The sequence below is a fragment of the Eumetopias jubatus genome, unplaced genomic scaffold, assembly GCF_037043125.1.
Source record: "Eumetopias jubatus isolate StellerSeaLion01/CBP00866 unplaced genomic scaffold, mEumJub1_p1.0 scaffold_1, whole genome shotgun sequence".
Lineage (NCBI taxonomy): Eukaryota > Metazoa > Chordata > Mammalia > Carnivora > Otariidae > Eumetopias > Eumetopias jubatus.
Genome location: NW_028274807.1, coordinates 118041901 through 118062373, shown reverse-complemented (window position 1 = coordinate 118062373; position 20473 = coordinate 118041901). Strand labels below are relative to the sequence as shown.

At 41.1% G+C, this 20473-nt stretch overlaps 1 protein-coding gene across 1 annotated transcript in view; it reads right to left on the bottom strand.

Annotated features, from left to right (window-relative positions):
- PCOLCE2 (procollagen C-endopeptidase enhancer 2) overlaps positions 1-20473 on the bottom strand; it is a 70657-nt gene that overhangs the window by 23428 nt on the left and 26756 nt on the right. The window contains exon 3 of the mRNA XM_028099192.2: positions 3563-3818. Within this exon, the coding sequence (XP_027954993.1) occupies positions 3563-3818 (256 nt within the window). The remainder of the gene's footprint in view (positions 1-3562; positions 3819-20473) is intronic.

The following is a 20473-nucleotide window of genomic DNA, read 5'->3' as shown; positions in this document are numbered from 1 at the left end:
AAAAGGCATCTCTAAGAAAATACATTATAAAAATTGAGGTTGGATAATTTCTGAAACTTTATTCATGGAAAATTTCAAGCAGATACAAAGTAAATAGAATAATAGAATGAGCTTCTGTGCATCCAATAATTAATTTCAACAATTTTATTATCATTCTACTGTTCTTTTTATTAATACCACTATCCAATCCCTACCACCTGCTTCATTATTATTACTATTAATTTTACAGATTTCAAAGGTAAATTCATGCACTGTGAAATGTACAAATCTTAGCTGTACTAATTTGAAAAATTAATCTCCTTATGTGAGCCACACTCCTGTGACTGTACAGAAGCCATTTCCCACCAAACTCCTGTATCCCTTCCCAGTCAGTCTGCCGACTCTCCACACCACTTTTCTGAAAAATTTCACCTTAGATTAGTTTTATTCTAGACCTTCATATACATGGAATCATGTATGGTGGACTCTTCTGCATCTGGCTGCCCTTGCTTGTTAGCACAATGTCTGAGATGCATTCATATTGCCGTGCGGATTGGTAGTTTGTTCTTTTACCCTGGTGGGTGATTCTGATGTGTGGAAACACAACGTGTCTACCTTTTCTTCTGTTGACATTCCTTTGGGTGTTTTCTGGTTTGGGCTATTGTAAACAAAGCTGCCGTGAGCTGTTTTGTACAAATCTCTTTGTGGACAAGCGTTTTCATTTTTCTTGCACAAATACCCAGAAAAGCAATTCCTGGGCCAAGAATAGATGTAGATGTTTAACTTCAGAAGAAACTACGAAAGATTTTCCTCTCGAGGCTGTAGCATTTTATACCTCTCCAGGTACAAGCACTTTGGTCACAGGACATCCTTGCCGCCATTTGATGATGTCAGTTGGTTTAGCCAATCTGGTGGGTTTGTAACGGTATCGCAGTGCGGTTTTAGTTTGCATTACCTTGTTAACAAAGGATACTGAGCAGTTTTTCATGTACTTATTAATCATTCATGTATCTTCCTTTGTGAAGTGTCTGTTCAAGTGTTTGCCCATGTTCGTATTTATTGGGATCTTTATTAACTTTAATAATGTTTGCGTGGTACATATTTTTCCACCTTTTTACATTCAACCTAGTTTGTATTTCAAGTGCTTTCTTGTGGACAATGTATAGTTAGGCCTTGCTTTGTAAATTGTTCGAATAATCTCTGTTTCCTAACTGGAGTATTTAATCCTTGGCAATCAATGTGCTTATTGATATGCTTGGGTTTGGTGCACTATTTGCTACTTCGCTCTATTTGTCTCACCTTTCTCTTGTTTCATCTGTTCTTCCTTTCTTGCCTTCTTTGGGCTAGTTGAAAAATTTTAGTATTCTGTTTTAACCTTTTGGCTTTTGGCTACAACTCTTGCATTTTTAATGGGTACTCTAGGGATTACAATGTGTATCTTTAATTTATCACAATCTGCTTAGAGTTAATACTGTATTTCTTCACATACTGTGTGTGTGTGTGTGTGTGTGTGCAACAGTAAAGTTCCATTTACCCCTCCTTTACCTTTACCTTTGTTCTATTATTGTCACGTATGTTATATCATACATTCCATATTCTACAATACAGTGTTAAAGGGGTTTTTTTGGTCCTGTTTTGAACAGATACATGTAAAGAAATTAAGAACATAAAATAACATATAGTCTTTTATATTTACCGTTTCCAATGGCCTCCAATCCTTCCATTACGTTCGTGTTACCCTGTGGGGCCATTTCCCTTCAACTTGAGGAACTTCCTTTAATATTTCTAGTGATGCAAGAAATGTCTTTAATTCACTTTCATTTCTGAAGACTGGCTATAGAATTCTGGGTTGATAGTTTTACTCTGGCACTTTAAGAATGCTGTTCTACTGCCCTCTGGCCTCCACTGTTTCTAATTAAAAGAAAGCCATCCTTCACACCATTATTCCCTTGTATGTGATTTGACTTTCATCTCATTGATTTTAAGATTTTCTCTTTATATTTAGATTTCTGTAATTCTGATGTACCTCAACATCAGAATGTGGCTTTATTTTTTTTTATCTGGTTGGGGTTTGTTCATCTTCTTGGCTCTATAAATTAATGTTCTTCACTGAATCTGGGTAGCTTCAAGCCATTATTTCTTCAGACATTTTTCCTGCACTACTCTCCCTCTCTTCTGGGATACAAATTACACTCATTAGACCACTTGATATTGCCTCACTGGTCTCTCGGGCTCTTTTTCTTTCATCTTTTTCCTCCTGGTTCTTCAGATTGGCTCATTTCTATTCGGATCCACTGACTCTTCTGCCATCTCCAATCTGCTTGTAAGCCCACCAGGTAAATTATTAAATTTCAGATTTTGTATCTTTCAGTTCTAGAATTACTCTTTTATTCTTTTTTTATAGTTTATAGTTTTATAGTTCTGTTTCTTTTCCGAAATTCTCAACCTGTTTACTTACTATACATCTATTTCTCTTTAAGTCCTTAGATATAGTTACAATAGTTGCTTTAAGTACTTGTCTGCTAACTGCCACATCTGAGTTATCTTGGGATCAGTTTTTATTGACTTTTTTTCTTGAATATAGATACACTTTTCTGGTTTTATCACATGACTGGATACTGGATATTATGAATGATACATTACAGAGACTCTAGATTCTGTTGTGTTCCATAGAAAAAGGATTTGTGTTCTAGCAGGCATTTCACTTGCCTAGACTCAAGCTCAAAGTCATCTCCCTGGCCGTGGGCAGCAGCTGTAATCTCTGTTCACTTTAATCTTTTCAGCTGCTGCTTTTGTGCAGGGCCAACTAGACTCTCCTCTGCATACGCAGAGTTTGGCTGTCAACCAAAGCTCTAGGTGGCTTTTATCTGCATATTTTGTGCTTCAATTCCTCTGTAGCTCCCAGCCAGCATTTCCTCCCAAATGTCTGGCTGCTCTGTCAGCTCCAGATCCTGTCCTCTGGCATCTCAAACCAAAATGCTGCACAACAGCTCAAAGCAAGAGCAGATTAGGAAATGCCCTCAAGCAAAAGGCTCCAAATTTAACAGATCGGGCCTACTGCAGTTATCTCTTCAGGGGAGAGGTTTCTACCCATGGGTACTCATATGTACCAACATGAAAACACCCCAACACACAGTTTTAAGTGAAAAAAAAAAAGTTGTGAAACAATATGAATGTGTGATCCCACTTAGATTTTTAAAAAGCTACTGCAGAAGTATATACATACGAGTGTACATAGAAAGGTATGGGAACCACCAGCCATGGCTCTTTCTAAGACGGGACTATAATGGGGTGAAGGGGTATGTGTATATGTGTATGTAAGCTTCACATTTTTACTCCAGGAATTTCTATATTTGAATTTTGGTAAGAATCACATGGGCTTAAAAAAAAGAGAGACTTTTTGGAATGTCTCTTGGTAGTTCGGTGGCATTTATTAGCTCCGTTTGAGAAGAGCTGGTCTTCAACTTTAGGTTAAAGGAGTAAACACATATAAAGTGCCTGGGACAGAGCCTAACACAAAGGAGGCATCCAATAACCGTGAGCCATTATTATTGCTGTGACTGCCATTATGTGGAAACGGTACCTCTTTCATTTGGTTCAGCAGCAGAGAACACGGCCATGAAGCCATTCCCAGCTGTGTTGGCATCAGAAATCATCTGCACCATCATCTTGTTACCACTGGACACAAGGGCTCCAGGCCGGAACGTGCCACAGAAGCGCCCGATACGCTGGCCATTGGTGTGACCACTGTACACATCCACAAAGTCATAACGGCACAGGTTGTCACTCTCGAGATCTATGAATCGGAAATTCAGAACTACCACTTTGCCCTCGGGAACCTGGAGAGAAAAGCACCAATTGGAAAACCATGTCATGAAAACAGTATCTGAAGTCTTCTCATCGAGCCAATTACTGAAGTAAGCAGATAAAAAGTATAATACCCAAGATGATGCTTTTCTTCCCTCAAATCTGAACTCAGGAAAGGTTTTCTACCATAATGAATTCCTAATAAAATGTAAGTGTTTATTGTCCCACAATTCATGAGGGTACACAATCTTATCCCTAGGGAGTTGATCTCAACAAAGTTGCAAAATGTTGAGTCAGTCTTATTAATTGGTAAATCATTGCTTATAAAGAATACCAGTCCTGACTGGACCTTAGCACACATCTGCAAATTGTAAAACACCATGGCACCCAGAGATATTGCTTGGCAAAGAAACATTTGAAATATCATTCTTCACAAATAATACAACAGGAAAATCTCAATATGTAGAATGCTTCTATGAAGTTTCAACTGAAGGGACTGTTTGGCAATTGTGCAGTTAATTTATAGATAATTCAGTTTGGGTCCTGAAAAATCCAGATCAACTATTTATACTGATTAGGCTGAGTAATTACTGAATCATCTCTTCTCAGAGTCACTGAGTTTTTGTTTCCCACATGAACACTTTATATAGTAGGCAACCTTGAAACACAAGGCACTGATGAAGAAAATGAGTTTTCACTTTCTCATACAACTTCCTTCACCATAATTTCCTCCATATAATTCTTATGATGTTTCCTTCCTTGTTCCCTGAACAGGTAGAAAAAATGGCTACAAAAGCATTCGGCAGGATTCTAACAAAAGCCCCATTTCATTTCCAGTTCACGCCATCTTTTATTAATTTATTCATCCAAGTATTTGGTCATAAAGTCTCACAATCAGATTCATTTTACCTTTTCAACTAGAGATCTCCACTGAATGGCCTAAGAATTTCATTTTACAGATGACAAAAAGTCAGTGATTTAAAAGACAAAACAAACCCACAACCATCAACAGTGGTTGGTTTATAGTCATCTTAAGTAATTATCTCATACTCAAGGGTCAATAGATGCTTTAACATAAACATGGCTTTCCATGTTGGTGAGTTCAGGGCCATAAATTTTTTTTTCTGTGATAAGAAGCAGTGTTTCCAGTGCTATTTGCCTTTTGTGTCAAAGACATACACACCCCATGGCAAAACCTGTAGAGCAAGAGTCTCAAAAGGATATTTTGGCTTTGTCATGGCTATATTCTAATTGCTAGGAGCTTGTCTTAATAGCGTATTAGAAGTTCCAAAGCCACGGTCTGTGAAGCTGATAGCAGAAAATGTAATTTAATTTTTAAACATTCTCACTGAGATAGCTCTTGGAGAACTCCTCTGGGTTTTTTTGTTGTATTTATTTTTTTTGCATGCAATCTCTAGTTAGCCTGTGATCAGAAAATTACAAAAATGTGATGCCACATCTGTAATCTGAAATATAAGCAATCTATCCGATCACTGAAAATTTTCCAGCCAAAACAAAACCAAACACCATTCTGAGCTATATTAATTTAATGTTGACTGTCCTTGCAAAAAGAGTGACTGTGTAAATGTGTAGATAAACTGTGTGGAGGGTAGTTCAAAGCTCTGAGGCTCTTCCACCCGCAGAGTCAAAAAGGGAAGAGGTAGAAGGATTCACCCCTGGGGCACTCTGATGTCATCAGGTCTTCCAGATACGGTCAAATCAAGCTAGGGACTGAGTCAGGAAGTAGGACGCAATCAGAAGGGTGTGGTACCCAGAAGCCAAGTGAAAAAAGTGTGTTCAAGGAGGAAGAACGAGTCAGCTGAGTCAGGTGTGGCTGCTGAGCAAAGAAAGATAATTAAGAAAGGGCCACTGGGTTTATCAACCAGAGGTCACTGGTGACTCTGACAAAGCTGTTTTGGTGAGGCAGCAGGGATAAAGCCCGGCAAGTGAAGGATCAAGAGAAAATGGGTGAGAGGAATTGGGACAAGTTTTTCAAGGAGCTTTGCTGGAAAGATGACCACAGTAATATGTGGGTAGCTGGAAGAGGGGTTGCAGGTCAAGGCAGGATAATTAAAATGGGCTCTATTAAGGCTCGTTTGCATGCCAATGGGAATAACTGCACAGGGAGGGCAAAATTGATGAAGTAGGAGAGAGGGAGAGTTGCTGGAGAATGTCATTGGGTAGGCAAGGGAAGATTTGCTCTAAGGCACAGATGGGGGCGGGGCGGACGGGTGTCCAGCCTCAGAAAGCAGCATGGACAATTGTGCCTACTGAGAGGAGGGAAGGCAGGGGCAGGTGGGGTTGTAGGTGAGGCTGTGAGAGCAGATGAAGTTTTTCTTTTGTGAAACAGAAAACAAGGTCATCAGCAGCAAACATGTATGTGAGAGGAGCTATCAGGAGTCTGAGAACAGAGGAGAGGTGTGTAAACAGATTAAGGAAGTACAGCAGGAGTGTCAGGAGTGCTGAGGGCCCACTTGAGGTACATAAACTAAAAGTGGGACCGCTCTGCATGGGGGGAGTGGGCTAAGTTTGCCAAGCAAGGACTATGGAGGAAGACAGAGCCAAGAGAGTTGAGGATATAGGCAGACGAGTGACCATAATGATGGACCATGGAATCTAAGCTGGGTAAGAACAGAAATCTCGAATCAGTGGGGTGAGGACAGTAACCTAGACTGTGGGGGAGACAGGATAATGCAGTGGAAGTGGGTGGCAGAGGAACAATGGAGGCGGGGGGAGCTGCAAGACCCAACAGGATCCTCCATGTAGATACTGAAATTACTGTGAATTATGACAAGGATGAGTGTTGAAGACAGTGACAGCAAGCCAGGGGCTAAAATTTACAAGAACTGAGGAAAACTGCCCTGGGGTCTTTCTGCAACAAGATAAGCAAAGAGGGGCAAGGAGGGCAGTCTTGTTTCACTGGTAAGTTCTCAGTTCTTTGGCACTAAGAAAGTTCTGTTGATTCCTTTCTGCGGTCAAGCTGGATACTCATTTCCAATGGGATAAATCGGCATATGTTCAGCACTAGGAATGAGGTTCCACCATTGAAATTTTGAACACCTGTTGATCCCAACAACATCCCCGGGCAAAAACTCTTTGGAAGGAAGGATGCAGAGATCTATACCAGTTGTGTGTCTACATAACCAGAAACAAATACTATCTTGCACTGAAGGCCAAGAGCAATCTATTGCAGGGGAGATGCATACTGCAGGGAACCCTTTCAAGACAACACAACAGTTGTTCTTCATTTTAATGTGAGTAATCAAGATTGTCTGGTGCCCTGGGATGTGAACTTTGCTTAGAGTTCCTAGACAGTCACTCTAAAGGACTTTGTAAAGCATATTCTCCAAAGGTGACCCCTCCACTTGAAGAATCTACAGTCTTTACTCTCAATTTTTCTTTGTTAAGGATATTAAAAGAAAAAGAACATATATATATATATATATATATATATATATATAAAGATAGAGTAATATAACAAACACCTAGGTACCAGCCATCCAGAATTAACTATTGTTAACATTTTGTCAACACATTTTTAATGTCTCCTTCACTAAAATAAATACAAATTTTCAAATAAAATGAGGTTTATCGTTCCCATCCCAGGCCCCATTTTCCCCTTTCTCAGAAGCAACCACTGTCATAAATTTAGTGGGTCTCCTTCTGTACCATTCAAAATACTTTTATATAAATGTGTATGTATTCACACAAAATACAGTTGTGTTTCTGTGCCTGTTTTAAAAATTAATGAAAATGGCATAATGCTGTACATATTCTCTAGCCTGGGCATCCTTGAGTTTTCTGGGTGGGGAGGAAGAGAAGGGGGAGAAATAAAAATAAAAACAAAAACACACAGGGGGCACCTGGATGGCTCAGTTGGTTAAGCGGCCAACTCTTGATTTTGGCTCAGGTCATGACCTCGGGGTCCTGGGATCGAGCCCTGCATCAGGCTCCACGCTCAGTGCGGAGTCTGCTTAAGGATTCTCTCCCTCTCCCTCTGCCCCTCCCCTTGCTCATGTTCTCTCTCTCTCTAAAATCAATCAATCAACCAATTTTAAAAAACAAAAACAAAAACTCATAGGCCCTTCACAAGCTATTCCTTCTGCCTAGAATACTTTCCCACTTCTGCCCCTCGGTCGCTCACATTGAGGGTCTCGGTTTCAAGGTCACCTCTTCTTGGAGGCACTCCCAGACCCCAGCTCCTCCTCCCAAGATGGGCTCTGCCCAGTGAGCATCCTGCCCCTCAGGTCCCTGAGCATGAGATGGCTCAATCCACTTACTCCCTTACTGTCTATTTTCCCTGAAAGATGGAGCTCAAGGAGGCAAGGCTCCCTCCTGCCTTGGTCACTGCTGCATCCCAGCCTCTGGACAGTGCGTGGCCCCAGGCAAAGGGGCATCATGAATATGTATTAAGTGAAATGAATCTGCCAGGTGCTAGATGGAACACCAGCTTCTTTGCACAAACCCTGGACAAGGCACCTACTGGGCCCTCCACCTCTCATGTCCTAATATCTCCTACCCACACTGGCAGCAGAGTTCCAGAAGGCTGCTCTCCTTCTTGGGTCATTGTGTATAAACAAAAGAAGATGCATATCTTTTGGGAAACCTTATATTTCAAATCTCCTGCAATGCTAATACTTAATGCAGAAACTCCGTTAAGATGCTTTTTTTGGGGTGCTCCTAGGTGGCTCGGTTGAGCGGCTGCCTTCGGCTCAGGTCATGATCCTGGAGTCGTGGGATCGAGTCCTGCATCGGGCTGCCTGCTCGGCAAAGAGCCTGCTTCTCCCTCTAACCCTCCCACCTCTCATGTACTCTCTCTCTCTCTCTCATTCTCACTCTCTCAAAATAAATAAATAAATCTTTAAAAAAAAAAGATTTTTTTTTTAGTGGCAATGGAGAAAAAGCTGTTTTGTGAGATTATATTGACCAGGGGATTCATTATCTGCCTGTAGAAAAACAATTCTATATTCATGTTTTTTCCTGTCAACAGCTGAGTCCTGTGTGGGCCAAAGCCTCGTGCTGCCACAATGACCTCAGCTCACCCCACAGCCCCTGGCATGTCCTTACTGTCACGGCCAAGTCTCTTGATGCCCGTTCCCAAGCTGCTGCCAGAGAACGACCAGGGCAGGTGCGTTTTAAGCTGATGCTTTGCATTTTCAGGATCTTATGAGCACAATGCAAATAGGAGGGCAGCCTCTTTTGTACGGAATCGATTTCTGTAGAAATGGTAACTCTCCTTGTGTCTGTAGCTTTTCTTCCCCCTTAACACACCATTTACTAATTTGAGCAAAAAGATCTGTTTCTGCAGCATGTCTGATTTTTTTTTAAAGCCATCGTTTTAATTTTCTAAGATTGCCCTCTTCCACAAACAGACCTTTGGGATGGCATGCTCTAAAATAGAAGGCTGCGTGTTGTTCACATAAAGTTCAAGAGGCACAGCAACTTGGCTCATCTCACATATTCCCCCAAATGTAATGCAGAGAAATTTATGTGCAAACTATGCACAAATATTTGGCTCTATTTCAAGAGGGGGATAAATCTGAAGCTTACAAAATCTTATTCATGTATATTCTGTGTATATTTAAATACTTTATATACTTAAATATTTGAAGAGGGAATTTTATAAATGTTTGGAAAATAAAACATACATTTTGATTAATGGAAATAACATGTGATGTTTTGAACATTTTGGTGGGTGGGGATTGGTAATTTCACCAAAAAAACCCTATACACTCTCATGTCCAGAAGAAAGGAGGAAAGCCGCACCTCAAGCCCAGCCTGGTGGCACCGGTGGACATTAGGTCACACTCCTTTGCTGTGAACTGTACAAAACCTTCCCACTGTGCTTGGAATAAAATCCTCACTCACTGTACACACTTAGCGTATATCATGTGCCAGATATTTTTCTAAGCACTTTACACATGATTTCTTTTAATCCTTTACAGCCACCCTATGAACTTGATATTATTAGTCCATTTTACAGGTGAGAAAACTGAGGCACAGAGAGGTTAAAGCCCTGCATGATATGGCCCCTAGCTATCTCTGACCTAATCTTTCCCTCTCATACAACAATTTGGCTGTTCAAGGATCCCTCCTGTTCAAAGACCCACCTCAGGGTCTTTGCAGTTTGGTCCCTCTGCTTGGCACAATCTCCTCCTGAATAATCATGTGTCTGCCTCTACGTCATCATTTAGGTCTCAGCTAAGGTGCTGCCTTTCCAGAGAGGCCTATCCTGAGCCCTTCAGTTGCTTTAGATCATGTAGATCACATGACCATGTTATTTCTTTATAGATTATTTGTCATCTGTCTCTCCACCAGAATGTAAGACCCAGGGATCAGAGCTTGTCGACAGCTAGTTCAATGCCTGACTATTACAGGAGTTCAAAAAGTAGTTATTGAATCAATAACTGGGATCCTTATAATCTTAATTTAAAAAAATGAGTGCAGGCCACAACCCCTATTACTAGCACATGTATTTATACAACAATGCAAACTCACTTACAGATACAAGGCAGGCAGTGTTACAGCCCTTACAGGAAGTTAGAAACAGCTCAGAGTGGTTATGGTGACTTACCTAAAGCCACCCAGCACATCAGTGGCAAAGCCCAGCTCTGACTTCCACCCAACTGTGTTTTCCATGGCCTGCCTGTGGCAGAGACTGAGGAGATGCTCAGCAATCTTGTTTTCTCTGCCTGGGCACACAGGAAGTCAACAGTTCCCAGCCTCCACTGCAATTAGGTTGGGACCATTGACTGGGTCCTGGTCAATGGCACGTAGGTACAAGTGATGCACACACCTCTAGGCCTAGCCACAGAATGTCCAGTGCAATCCTTCTGGAGTTCTCTTTTCGCTCTAAGGAGGGAATTCAACAGAGGAAAATGGAACGTTCTAGGAGACGGCAGAGCCACAGAGGAGCTAATGCTCAAAGGACGGCTGCCCAGGACAGCCATCCACCTGCAAGGGACTGTGAAGGCAGCAAGAAATAGCCATTTGTTGGGTGAGGCCACTGAGACTTGGGGGGCCGTTTGTTACAGCTCTGCACTTTGTGTTAATAACCCTGATTAACAAATGGATAGTGACGTTCACCTGCTATCCTTACCCAGCAGCGCCCTGACAGGCAACTGTGGAGACATCTTTGTTCTTTTTGCTGCATATAAATTCTATATGAATCAACGCTGTAATGTAGCCATCCAAAGAGCAGATAGTCCCGGGCTGTTTGAACAGCAGTGGAGGCAAGAGGCAATTTGGAGCAATCGCAAAAGTGAGTAAAATCAGTTTCACTGAGGTACATCTGTAATTTCAGTGGCCCCTGCAAAAGGGCAACTCGTACCTCTGGCACCACTATCATGACCCTCTGAGTCCCTTATGTGTAGCCGGTCAGCTGGGGTGACACGGCGATCAGCAGCCATGAGTGCTTCTTGAGGTGAGAAAAGACGTGGACCTTTTAGCCAAAGGCTTGGCTGTGAAATGAACAAGAAGCTGGGCTTCAGATTATGCCTCTTTTGCAAATGCTCCCTAAGGGTGAAGAAGAAAATGTCAGAGGGGAAATCGAGGCTGTGGTGGCGCCACCCAGCACCGCTGAGGGTTACTGAACTCGTCTGCCCAGAGAAAACACAGGTGGGAAACACTGGAACACCAAAGCAGAACCTAGAGCAATGGGACCCCTGAGATAGTTACAGCCAGGATGGGGGGACAAGCGATTGGGCAAAGAGCTGTGGTTTAGGTCTTGCTTGGGGGAGGAGAAAAAGTTTAAATTAGAGTCCCATAGTCCCGTCCCCTCCTTGTCCATGGGGCATACGTTCCAAGAGCCCCAGTGGATGCCTGAAACCTCAGATAGTACAGAACCTTTTCTACACTGTTTTTTTCTATACATACATACCTATGGTAGGCACGATAAAGCATTAACAACAAAAGCTCATAATAAAATAGGACAATCATAATAATAAACTGCAGTAAAAGTTATGTGAACGTGGTCTTTCACAAAATATCTCATTGTATTGTATACATCCTTTCCCTTCTGACCATGATGTGAGATGAGAAAATGGCTGCATGAGGAGAGGAAGGGTGGGGGACGACGCAGGCGGTGCGGCACAGCCGTGGGCTACTGTTGGCTGCCACTGGACCATGGCTGACTGTGGGTAACTGCGCGAAGCAAGGCTGCAGATAAGGGGGCACTACTGTGTTCTTTTCACAGAGGTACATCTTCCGGTTTTCCTGTGGCTGGTATCACTAGGACCCTACTCCAGATGTAAGTGATGACAAATCTGAGCAAGGTCAACTTCCTTGAAAACTGGACATTCACTATTTGATTTTCACTAAACATCAGCTCTCTAGCTGTTTGTTCCCCAAAGGGTTTACTGCAAAATAAAAAAAGCATTACAACACAATAAAATTTTTAAAAGCACTGCCACACAATAAAATAAATATTTATAAAACAAAGAGCCGTAAATTTATACCAAGCAGTAAGTAACGAAACCACGGTAGCAAGACTAGTCAGACTATTCCACAGCAGGGCAGCTCAGCTTCCATTGCCCAGCATCTACTTCTTGTACAACAAACCTATACTTCCCATGCTGTCCACTGAATCAGCCAACAGGTAGCCTGACGGCACGCGACGTCTCCCTGACCGGCGTGCAAACCACAGCAGCACCAAACACTTGTCGCCCCTCCCCCCAAGACAGGAACCTAGTGGCTGACACCCAAGCTGTTTCATGTGATTCGTGGGTGTCTTAAATGCTGTCCCTGAAAGGTGTTAATTGTGTCAGGCAAGATGTGTGTTCTCACAGTTGTCTTCCACACTTAACCATGTGTTGAAGAGAGAACTCTGGGCACCGCATATGTGCATGATACACTTCTAGACAAGACCACAGCAGAAGATGCGAGTTCAAAGTGAGCTCCACCTAGCCCACCCTAGATTATTTTTATTTTAAAATTTAAATTCAATTAATTAACATATAATGTATTATTAGTTTCAGAGGTAGAGGTAAGTGATTCATCAGTCTTACATAATACCCAGTGCCCTCCTTAATGTCCATCACCAATTACCCCATCCCCCTGCTCCACTCCAGCAACCCTCAGTTTGATTCCTATGATTAAGAGTCTCTTAGGGTTTGTCTCCCTGATTTCATCCTGTTTCATTTTTTCCTCCCTTCCCCTATGCTCCTCTATTTTGTTTCTTAAATTTCACATATCAGCGAGATCATATAATTGTCTTTCTCTGATTGACTTATTTTGCTTAGCATAATACCCTCTAGTTCCATCCATGCCATAGCAAATGGCAAGATTTCATTTTTTTGATGGCTGAATAGTATTCCATTGTGTGTGTGTGTGTATATATATATATATATATATATATATATATATATATATATATACATACCACATCTTCTTTATCCATTCATCTGTTGATGGACATCTGGGCTCTTTCCATAGTTTGGCTGCTGTGGACATTGCTACTATAAACATTGGGATGCAGGTACCCCTTTGGATCACTACATTTGTATCTTTGGCATAAATACCAAGTGGTGCAATTGCTAGACCATATGGTAGCTCTATTTTCAACTTCTTGAGGAATCTCCATACTGTTTTCCAGAGTGGTTGCACCAGGTGCATTCCCACCAACAGTGTAGGAGGGTTCCCCTTTCTCCGCATCCTCGCCAACATCTGTTGTTCCCTGACTTGTTCATTTTAGCCATTCTGACTGGTGTGGGGTGGTATCTCATTGTGGTTTTGATTTGTATTTCCCTGATGCCGAGTGATGTTGAACATTTTTTCATGTATCTGTTGGCCTTTTGGATGTCTTCTTTGGAGAAATATCTGTTCACGTCTTCTGCCCTTTCTTGATTGGATTATTTGTTCTTTGGGTGTTAAGTTTGATAAGTTCTTTACAGATTTTGGATACTAGCCCTTTATCTGATGTCATTTGCAAATATCTTCTCCCATTCTGTCAGTTGTCTTTTGGTTTTGTCGACTGTTTCCTCTGCTGTGCAAAAAGCTTTTTATCTTAATGAAGTCCCAAGAGTTCATTTTTGCCCTTGCTTCCCTTGCCTTTGGAGACATATCTAGCAAGAAGTTGCTGCCTGTGTTCTCCTCTAGGATTTTGATGGATTTATATCTCACATTTAGGTCTTTCATCCATTTTGAGTCTATTTTTGTATATGGTGTAAGGAAATGGTCCAGTTTCATTCTTCTGCATGTGGCTGTCCAATTTTCCCAACACCATTTGTTGAAGAGACTGTCTTTTTTCCATTGGCTATTCTTTCTTGCTTTGTTGAAGATTAGTTGACCATAGAGTTGAGGGACCATTTCTGGGTTCTCTATTCTGTTCCATTGATCTATGTGTCTGTTTTTGTGCCAGTACCATACTGTCTTGATGACTACAGCTTTGTAATAGAGTTTGAAGTCTGGAATTGTGATGCCACCAGCTTTGGTTTTCTTTTTCAACATTTCTTTGGTTATTTGGGGTCTTTTCTGGTTCCATACAAATTTTAGAATTATTTGTTCCAGTTGTGTGAAAAAAGTTGATGGTATTTGGATAGGGATTGCACTGAATGTACAGACTCCTCTAGGTAGCACAGACATTTTAACAATATTTGTTCTTCCAATCCATGAGCATGGAACGTTTTTCCATTTTTTTGTGTGTCTTCCTCAATTTCTTTCATGAGTGTTCTTTAGTTTTCTGAGTACAGATCCTTTGCCTCTTTGGTTAGGTCTATTCCTAGAGATCTTATGGTTTTGGGTGCAGTTGGATATGGGATCAATGCCTCAATTTCCTTCTCATTGTTAGTGTATAGAAATACAACTGATTTTTGTGCATTGATGTTCTATCTTACCATGTTGCAGAATTCCTATATGAGTTCTAGTAATTTTGGGGTGGTCTATTGGGTTTTCGACACAGAGGATCAGGTCATCTGCAGACAGTGAGAGACTGACGTCTTCTTTGCCGATTTAAATGCCTTTTATTTCTTTTTGTTGTCTGGTTGCTGAGGCTAAGACTTCTAGTACTATGTTGAACAATAGTAGTGATAGTGGACATCCCTGTCATGTTCTTGACCTTAGGGGAAAAGCTTTCAGTTTTTCCTCATTGAGAATGATATTGGCTGTGGGCTTTTTGTATATGGCTTTTATGATATTGAAGTATGTACCCTCTATCCCTACATTGTGGAGAGGTTTAATCAAGAAAGGATGCTGTACTTTGTCAAATGCTTTTTCTGCATCTATTGAGAGGATCATACAGTTCTTGTCCTTTCTTTTAATGTAGTGTACCACGTTGATTGATTTGCGGATGTTGAACCACCTTGCAGCCCAGGAAAAAATCCCATTTGGTTGTGGTGAATAATACATTTAATGTACTGTTGGATCCTATTGGCTAGTACCTTGGTGAGAATTTTTGCATCCATGTTCATCATGGATATTGGTCTGTAACTCTCCTTTTTGGTAGCATCTTTGTCTGGTTTCGGGATCAAGGTAATGCTGGCCTCATAAAATGAGTTTGGAAGTTTTCCTTCCGTTTCGATTTTTTGAAAGCTTCAGAAGACGAGGTATTCTTTTTTTTTTTATGATTTTATTTATTTGAGAGAAAGAGAGAGAGAGAGTGTGCATGAGTGGGGAAAGGGGCAGAGGGACAAGGAGACTCCCCACTGAGCAGGGAGCCCAATGCAGGGCTTGATCCCAGGACCCCGAGATCCTGACTTGAGCTGAAGGCAGACACTTAACAGACTGAGCCACCCAAGTGCCTGCCCTGGTATTAATTCTTCTTTAAATGTTTGGTAGAATTCCCCTGGGAAGCCATCCAGCCTTGGACTCTTGTTTGTTGGAAAATTTTTTATTACTGCTTCAATTTACTTGCTGGTTATGTCTCTGTTCAGGTTTTCTATTTCTTTCTGTTTCAGTTTTGATAGTTTATATGTCTCTAGGAATGCATCCATTTCTTCCAGATTGCCTAATTTGTTGGTATATAGTTGCTCATAATGTTCTTATAATTCTTTGTATTTCTTTGATGTTGGTTGTGATCTCTTCTCTTTCATTAATGGTTTTACTTCTTTGGGTCCTTTCTCTTTTCTTTTTGATAAGTCTGGCCAGGGGTTTATCAATCCTATTAATTCTTCCAAAGAACCAGCTTCTAGTTTCATTGATCTGTTCTACTGTGCTTTTGGTTTCTGTTTCACTGATTTCTGCTCTAATCTTTACTATTTCTCTTCTCCTGCTGGGTTTAGGCTTTATTTGCTCTTCTTTCTCCAGCTCCTTTAAATGTATAAGGTCAGGTTGTGTATTTGAGATCTTTCCTGTTCTTGAGAAAGGCTTATATTGCTATATACTTCCCGCTTAGGACTGCCTTTGCTGCATCGCAAAGATTTTGAACAGTTGTGTTTTCATTTTCATTTGTTTCCATGAATTTTTAAAATTCTTCTTTAATTTTACCTGGTTGACCCATTCATTCTTTAGTAGGATGCTCTTTAACCTCCATGTATTTGAGTTCTTTCCAGATTTCCTCTTGTGACTGAGTTCAAGTTTCAAAGCATTGTGGTCTGAAAATATGCAGGGAATGATCCCAATCTTCTGGTACTGGTTGAGACCTGATTTGTGACCCAGGATGTGATCCATTCTGGAGAATGTTCCATGTGCACTAGAGAAGAATGTGGATTCTGTTGCTTTAGGATGGAATGCTCTGTATACATCCATGAAGTCCATCTGGTCAGTGTGTCATTCAAAGCCCTTATTTCCTTGTTGATCTTCTGCTGAGATGATCTGTCCATTGCAGTGAGTGGGGTGTTAAAGTCCTCCACTATTATTATATTATTATCAATGTGTTTCTTTAATTTTGTTATTAATTGGTTTATATAATTGGCTGCTCTCATGTTGGGGACATAAATATTTACAATCGTTCGATCTTCTTGTTGGAAAGAACCTTTAATTAAGATATAGTGTCCTTCCTCATCTCTTATTACAGTCTTTGGTTTAAAATCTAATTCATCTGATATAAGGATTGCTACCCCAGCTTTCTTCTGATGGCCATTAGCATGGTAAATGGTTTTCCACCCCCCCACTTTCAATCTGAAGGTGTCTTTGGGTCTAAAATGAGTCTCTTGCAGACAGCATATTGATGGGTCTTGCTTTTTTATCCAATCTGATACCCTGTGTCTTTTGATTGGTGCACTCAGCACATTTACAGTCAGGGTAACTATTGAAAGATATGAATTTACAGATGAGGCAGAGTTGGTGCTGGCAAAAGAGGAAATATGAAGTGTCCTTAACTGTAATTGCCTTTTATGAAGAGAGACTAGCTTGGCATTCTTGTCCAGAAGATGAAACTCAATAATTGTTTGCATTGCTTTTCATATGTATTTATATATATGTTAAAAAAGAAAAAAGAAAAATACAAATTTAAATTGTGCCACTTTATTACCTGTAAAATCACTGTTTCTGTATATTGTCTCTGTTCCTTTCTGGTCTATGTTACTTTTAGGCTCTCTCTTTGCTTAAAGGATCCCCTTTAATATTTCATGCAGGGCTGGTTTAGTGATCACAAATTCTTTTAGTTTCTGTTTATCCTGGAAGCTTTTTATCTCTCCTTCTATTTTGAATGGCATCCTTGCTGGATAAAGCATTCTTGGCTGCATAGTTTTCTCATTTAACACCCTGAATATATCATGCCAGTCCTTTCTGGCCTGCCAGGTCTATGTGGATAGGTCTGCTGCCCATCTAATGTTTCTACCCTTGTAGGTTATAGACCTCTTGCCCGAGCTGCTTTCAGGATTTTGGTCTCTGAGATTTGCAAGTTTCACTATTATATGTCGAGGTGTTGACCTATTTTTTTAATTGATTTTGAGGGGAGTTCTCTGTGCCCCCTGGACTTGAATGCCTGTTTCTTTCCCCAGATTAGGGAAGTTCTCCGCTATAATTTGTTCCAATATACCCTCTGCCTCTCTCTCTCTCTCACCCTCTCTTTCCTCTTCTCAGATCCCAGTTATTCTAACATTGTTTCGCTTTATGGCATCACTGATCTCTCGAATTCTCCCCTGGTGATCCAGTAGTTATCTTTTTCTCAGCTTCTTTATTCTCCATCATTTGGTCTTCTATATCACTAATTCTCTCTTCTGCCTCACTTATCCTAGCAGTTAGAGCCTCCATTTTTTTATTGCATCTCATTAATCGGCTTTTTTATTTCAACTTGATTAGATTTTAGGTTTTTTATTTCTCCAGAAAGGGATTCTCTAGTGTCTTCTATGCTTTTTTGAAGCCCAGCTAGTATCTTTATAATCATTATTCTGAACTCTAGTTGACATCTTACTTATGTCCATACTGATTAGGTCCCTGGCAGTCATACCGCCTCTTGTTCTCTTTCTTGAGGGGAGTTTTCTGTCTTGTCATTCTGTCCAGGGAAGAATAGATGAGTAAGAGAACAAAATACTAAAATGGCAACAAAGACCCCAGAGAAATATACACTAAACAAATCAGAAGAGACCCCAAACTGGGAAAAAAAAAAGAGAGAGAGAGAGAGAATATAATCAGACAGGTGAACAGAACAGAGCAATGCACTGGATCCTGTGTGTATTTTCGTCTGTTAGAAAACTAGATCCCAAAATCGTAAAGAAAGAAAACTTATATACATACAACAACAAAATTAAATACATTGAAAGGATAGAATGTAACTGTAAAACTAAAAACTAAAAGACAAAAAAAAAAAAAGAAGGAATATAAACAGGCAGGTGAACAGCACAGAGCAATACACTATATCCTGAGTGTATTTTGGTCTGTTAGAAGAAACTACATCCCAAAATTGTAAAGAAAGAAAAACTTATATCAATACAAAAATAAAATTAAATACATGGAAAGGACAGAATATAACTGTGAAGATAAAAAATAAAAAAGACTTTAACAAAAAAAAAAGAAGATGAAGAAAAAAAAGACAGGATATGATCAGACAGGTGTAGAGAACAGAGCAATACACTAAATTCTGGGTGTATTTTGGTCTGTTTGTTAGAAGAAATTGCATCCCCAAATTGTAAAGACAGAAAAACATATATATACAAAAGTAAAATTAAATACAAAGAAAGGCTAGAAGTGTAAAAATTAAAATTAAAAAATATTTTTAAAAAGGGAGTTGATAAAGTAAGAAATTGGTTGAAAAAGGAAAGAGAAAAAAATTAAAATTGAAAAACTAAAGCATGGGGGGGGCATGAATTCCATATACTATTTTTCCCCTAGCGCTGGAGTCGCACAGTTCTGTGTGATTGGTAAACTTGCTCTTGGTGGATGTTCTTGTTGATCTTCTGGGGTAGGGGCCTGTTGCGTTGATTCTGAGGTGTCTTTGCCCAAAGCGGAATTGCACTGCCCTTGCCAGGGGCCAGGTTAAGTAATCTGTTTGGGCTTGCTCTATGTGGCTTATGTTCCCTCAAGGCTTTCTGAGCAGCTTTAGAGGATGAGAATGAAAATGGTGGCCTCCCAATCTCCAGCCCCAGACCTGAACACTCAGGGCCCCACTCCTCAGTGCACCCTAGGGAAAAGCAGTCAATCACTCCTGTCTCCCTGGTCTCCATCCACACTCTGTCCTCCCCCAGCCTGTGACCAAGTGTTTCTATCTCAGGCACATGACCCTGCTTTGAGTCTCCAAATCTTGCAGACTCTTGCAGCGTGCACCTGCACTGCTCCTCCCCTGGAAGGGAATGGGGGGGTCTCACCATGGTTCTGCCATTCTTGGGCCCCTGTTCAGAGAGCAGTTGCCCAACTGTGCCACGATTTGTGGTTTATGGCAACCCCGAGCTGAGAACCCACTCCTGGGCTTGCTGTTTGCAGATGGCTTCCCTGCTCTGATACCTGGGACCTCTGCCGCATTCAGGCACCCCCGGTCTTTCTGTGACCCTGAGGGTCCTGAGACCACACAGTCCCAGCGAGGGTTCCATCCCCCGCTTAGCCACTGGAGCAACGTCCCTCAGCGGAGCAAACTTCTAAAAGTTCCAATTTTGTGCTCCGCGGCTCTATCACTTGCCGGTAGCCAGCTGACGGAGGGTCCCCCCACCCCATCTTCCCATATATCGCCTCGGATTCACTTCTCCGCACCTCCTACCTTGTGGAAAGTGGTCGCTTTTCTATTCCTGGAGTTGCAGCTATTCTTTTCTTAGATCCCTGGCTGAGTTCGCAGGTGTTCAAAATGATTTGATAGCTATCTACCTGAATTCCTGGGACCAGACAATCCCAAGGTTGCCTACTCCTCTGCCATCTTGGACTATCAATTATTTTAAAGCAACTATTAGTAGTAATATTTTTTTTAAAGCCGTGAAAAATCCAGGACAAATGGTAAATCATATGAGATGCCCTGAATGACAGGTACATATGGGAACAGTCCAGGATAAATGAGGACATAAGGCCACTCTGGCCTTAAGGCATCTAGGCTTGTCCTCTAAAGTTTGGCGCTGTCCTACTGTGTCTCTAAAAATGATAGATTAACTGAATAGCTGCTGAATGAATAAAAGGATGAAAGAAGAACAGAATGGCTTCCTGTTTCCTGCAGAATGAAGTCCAAACTCCTTAGGATAATGGTGTGCCAGGCCCACCTGAGTCGGGCATGCCGGTCTCCTCTTCTCCCTCAGCCCTTCCTTGTTGGATGTGAACCTACCCATCCTCACACACACCCAGCCCTTTTCCTTTCCCACTTCTACAAGATCACATGTACCTTCCCCACCTGGAA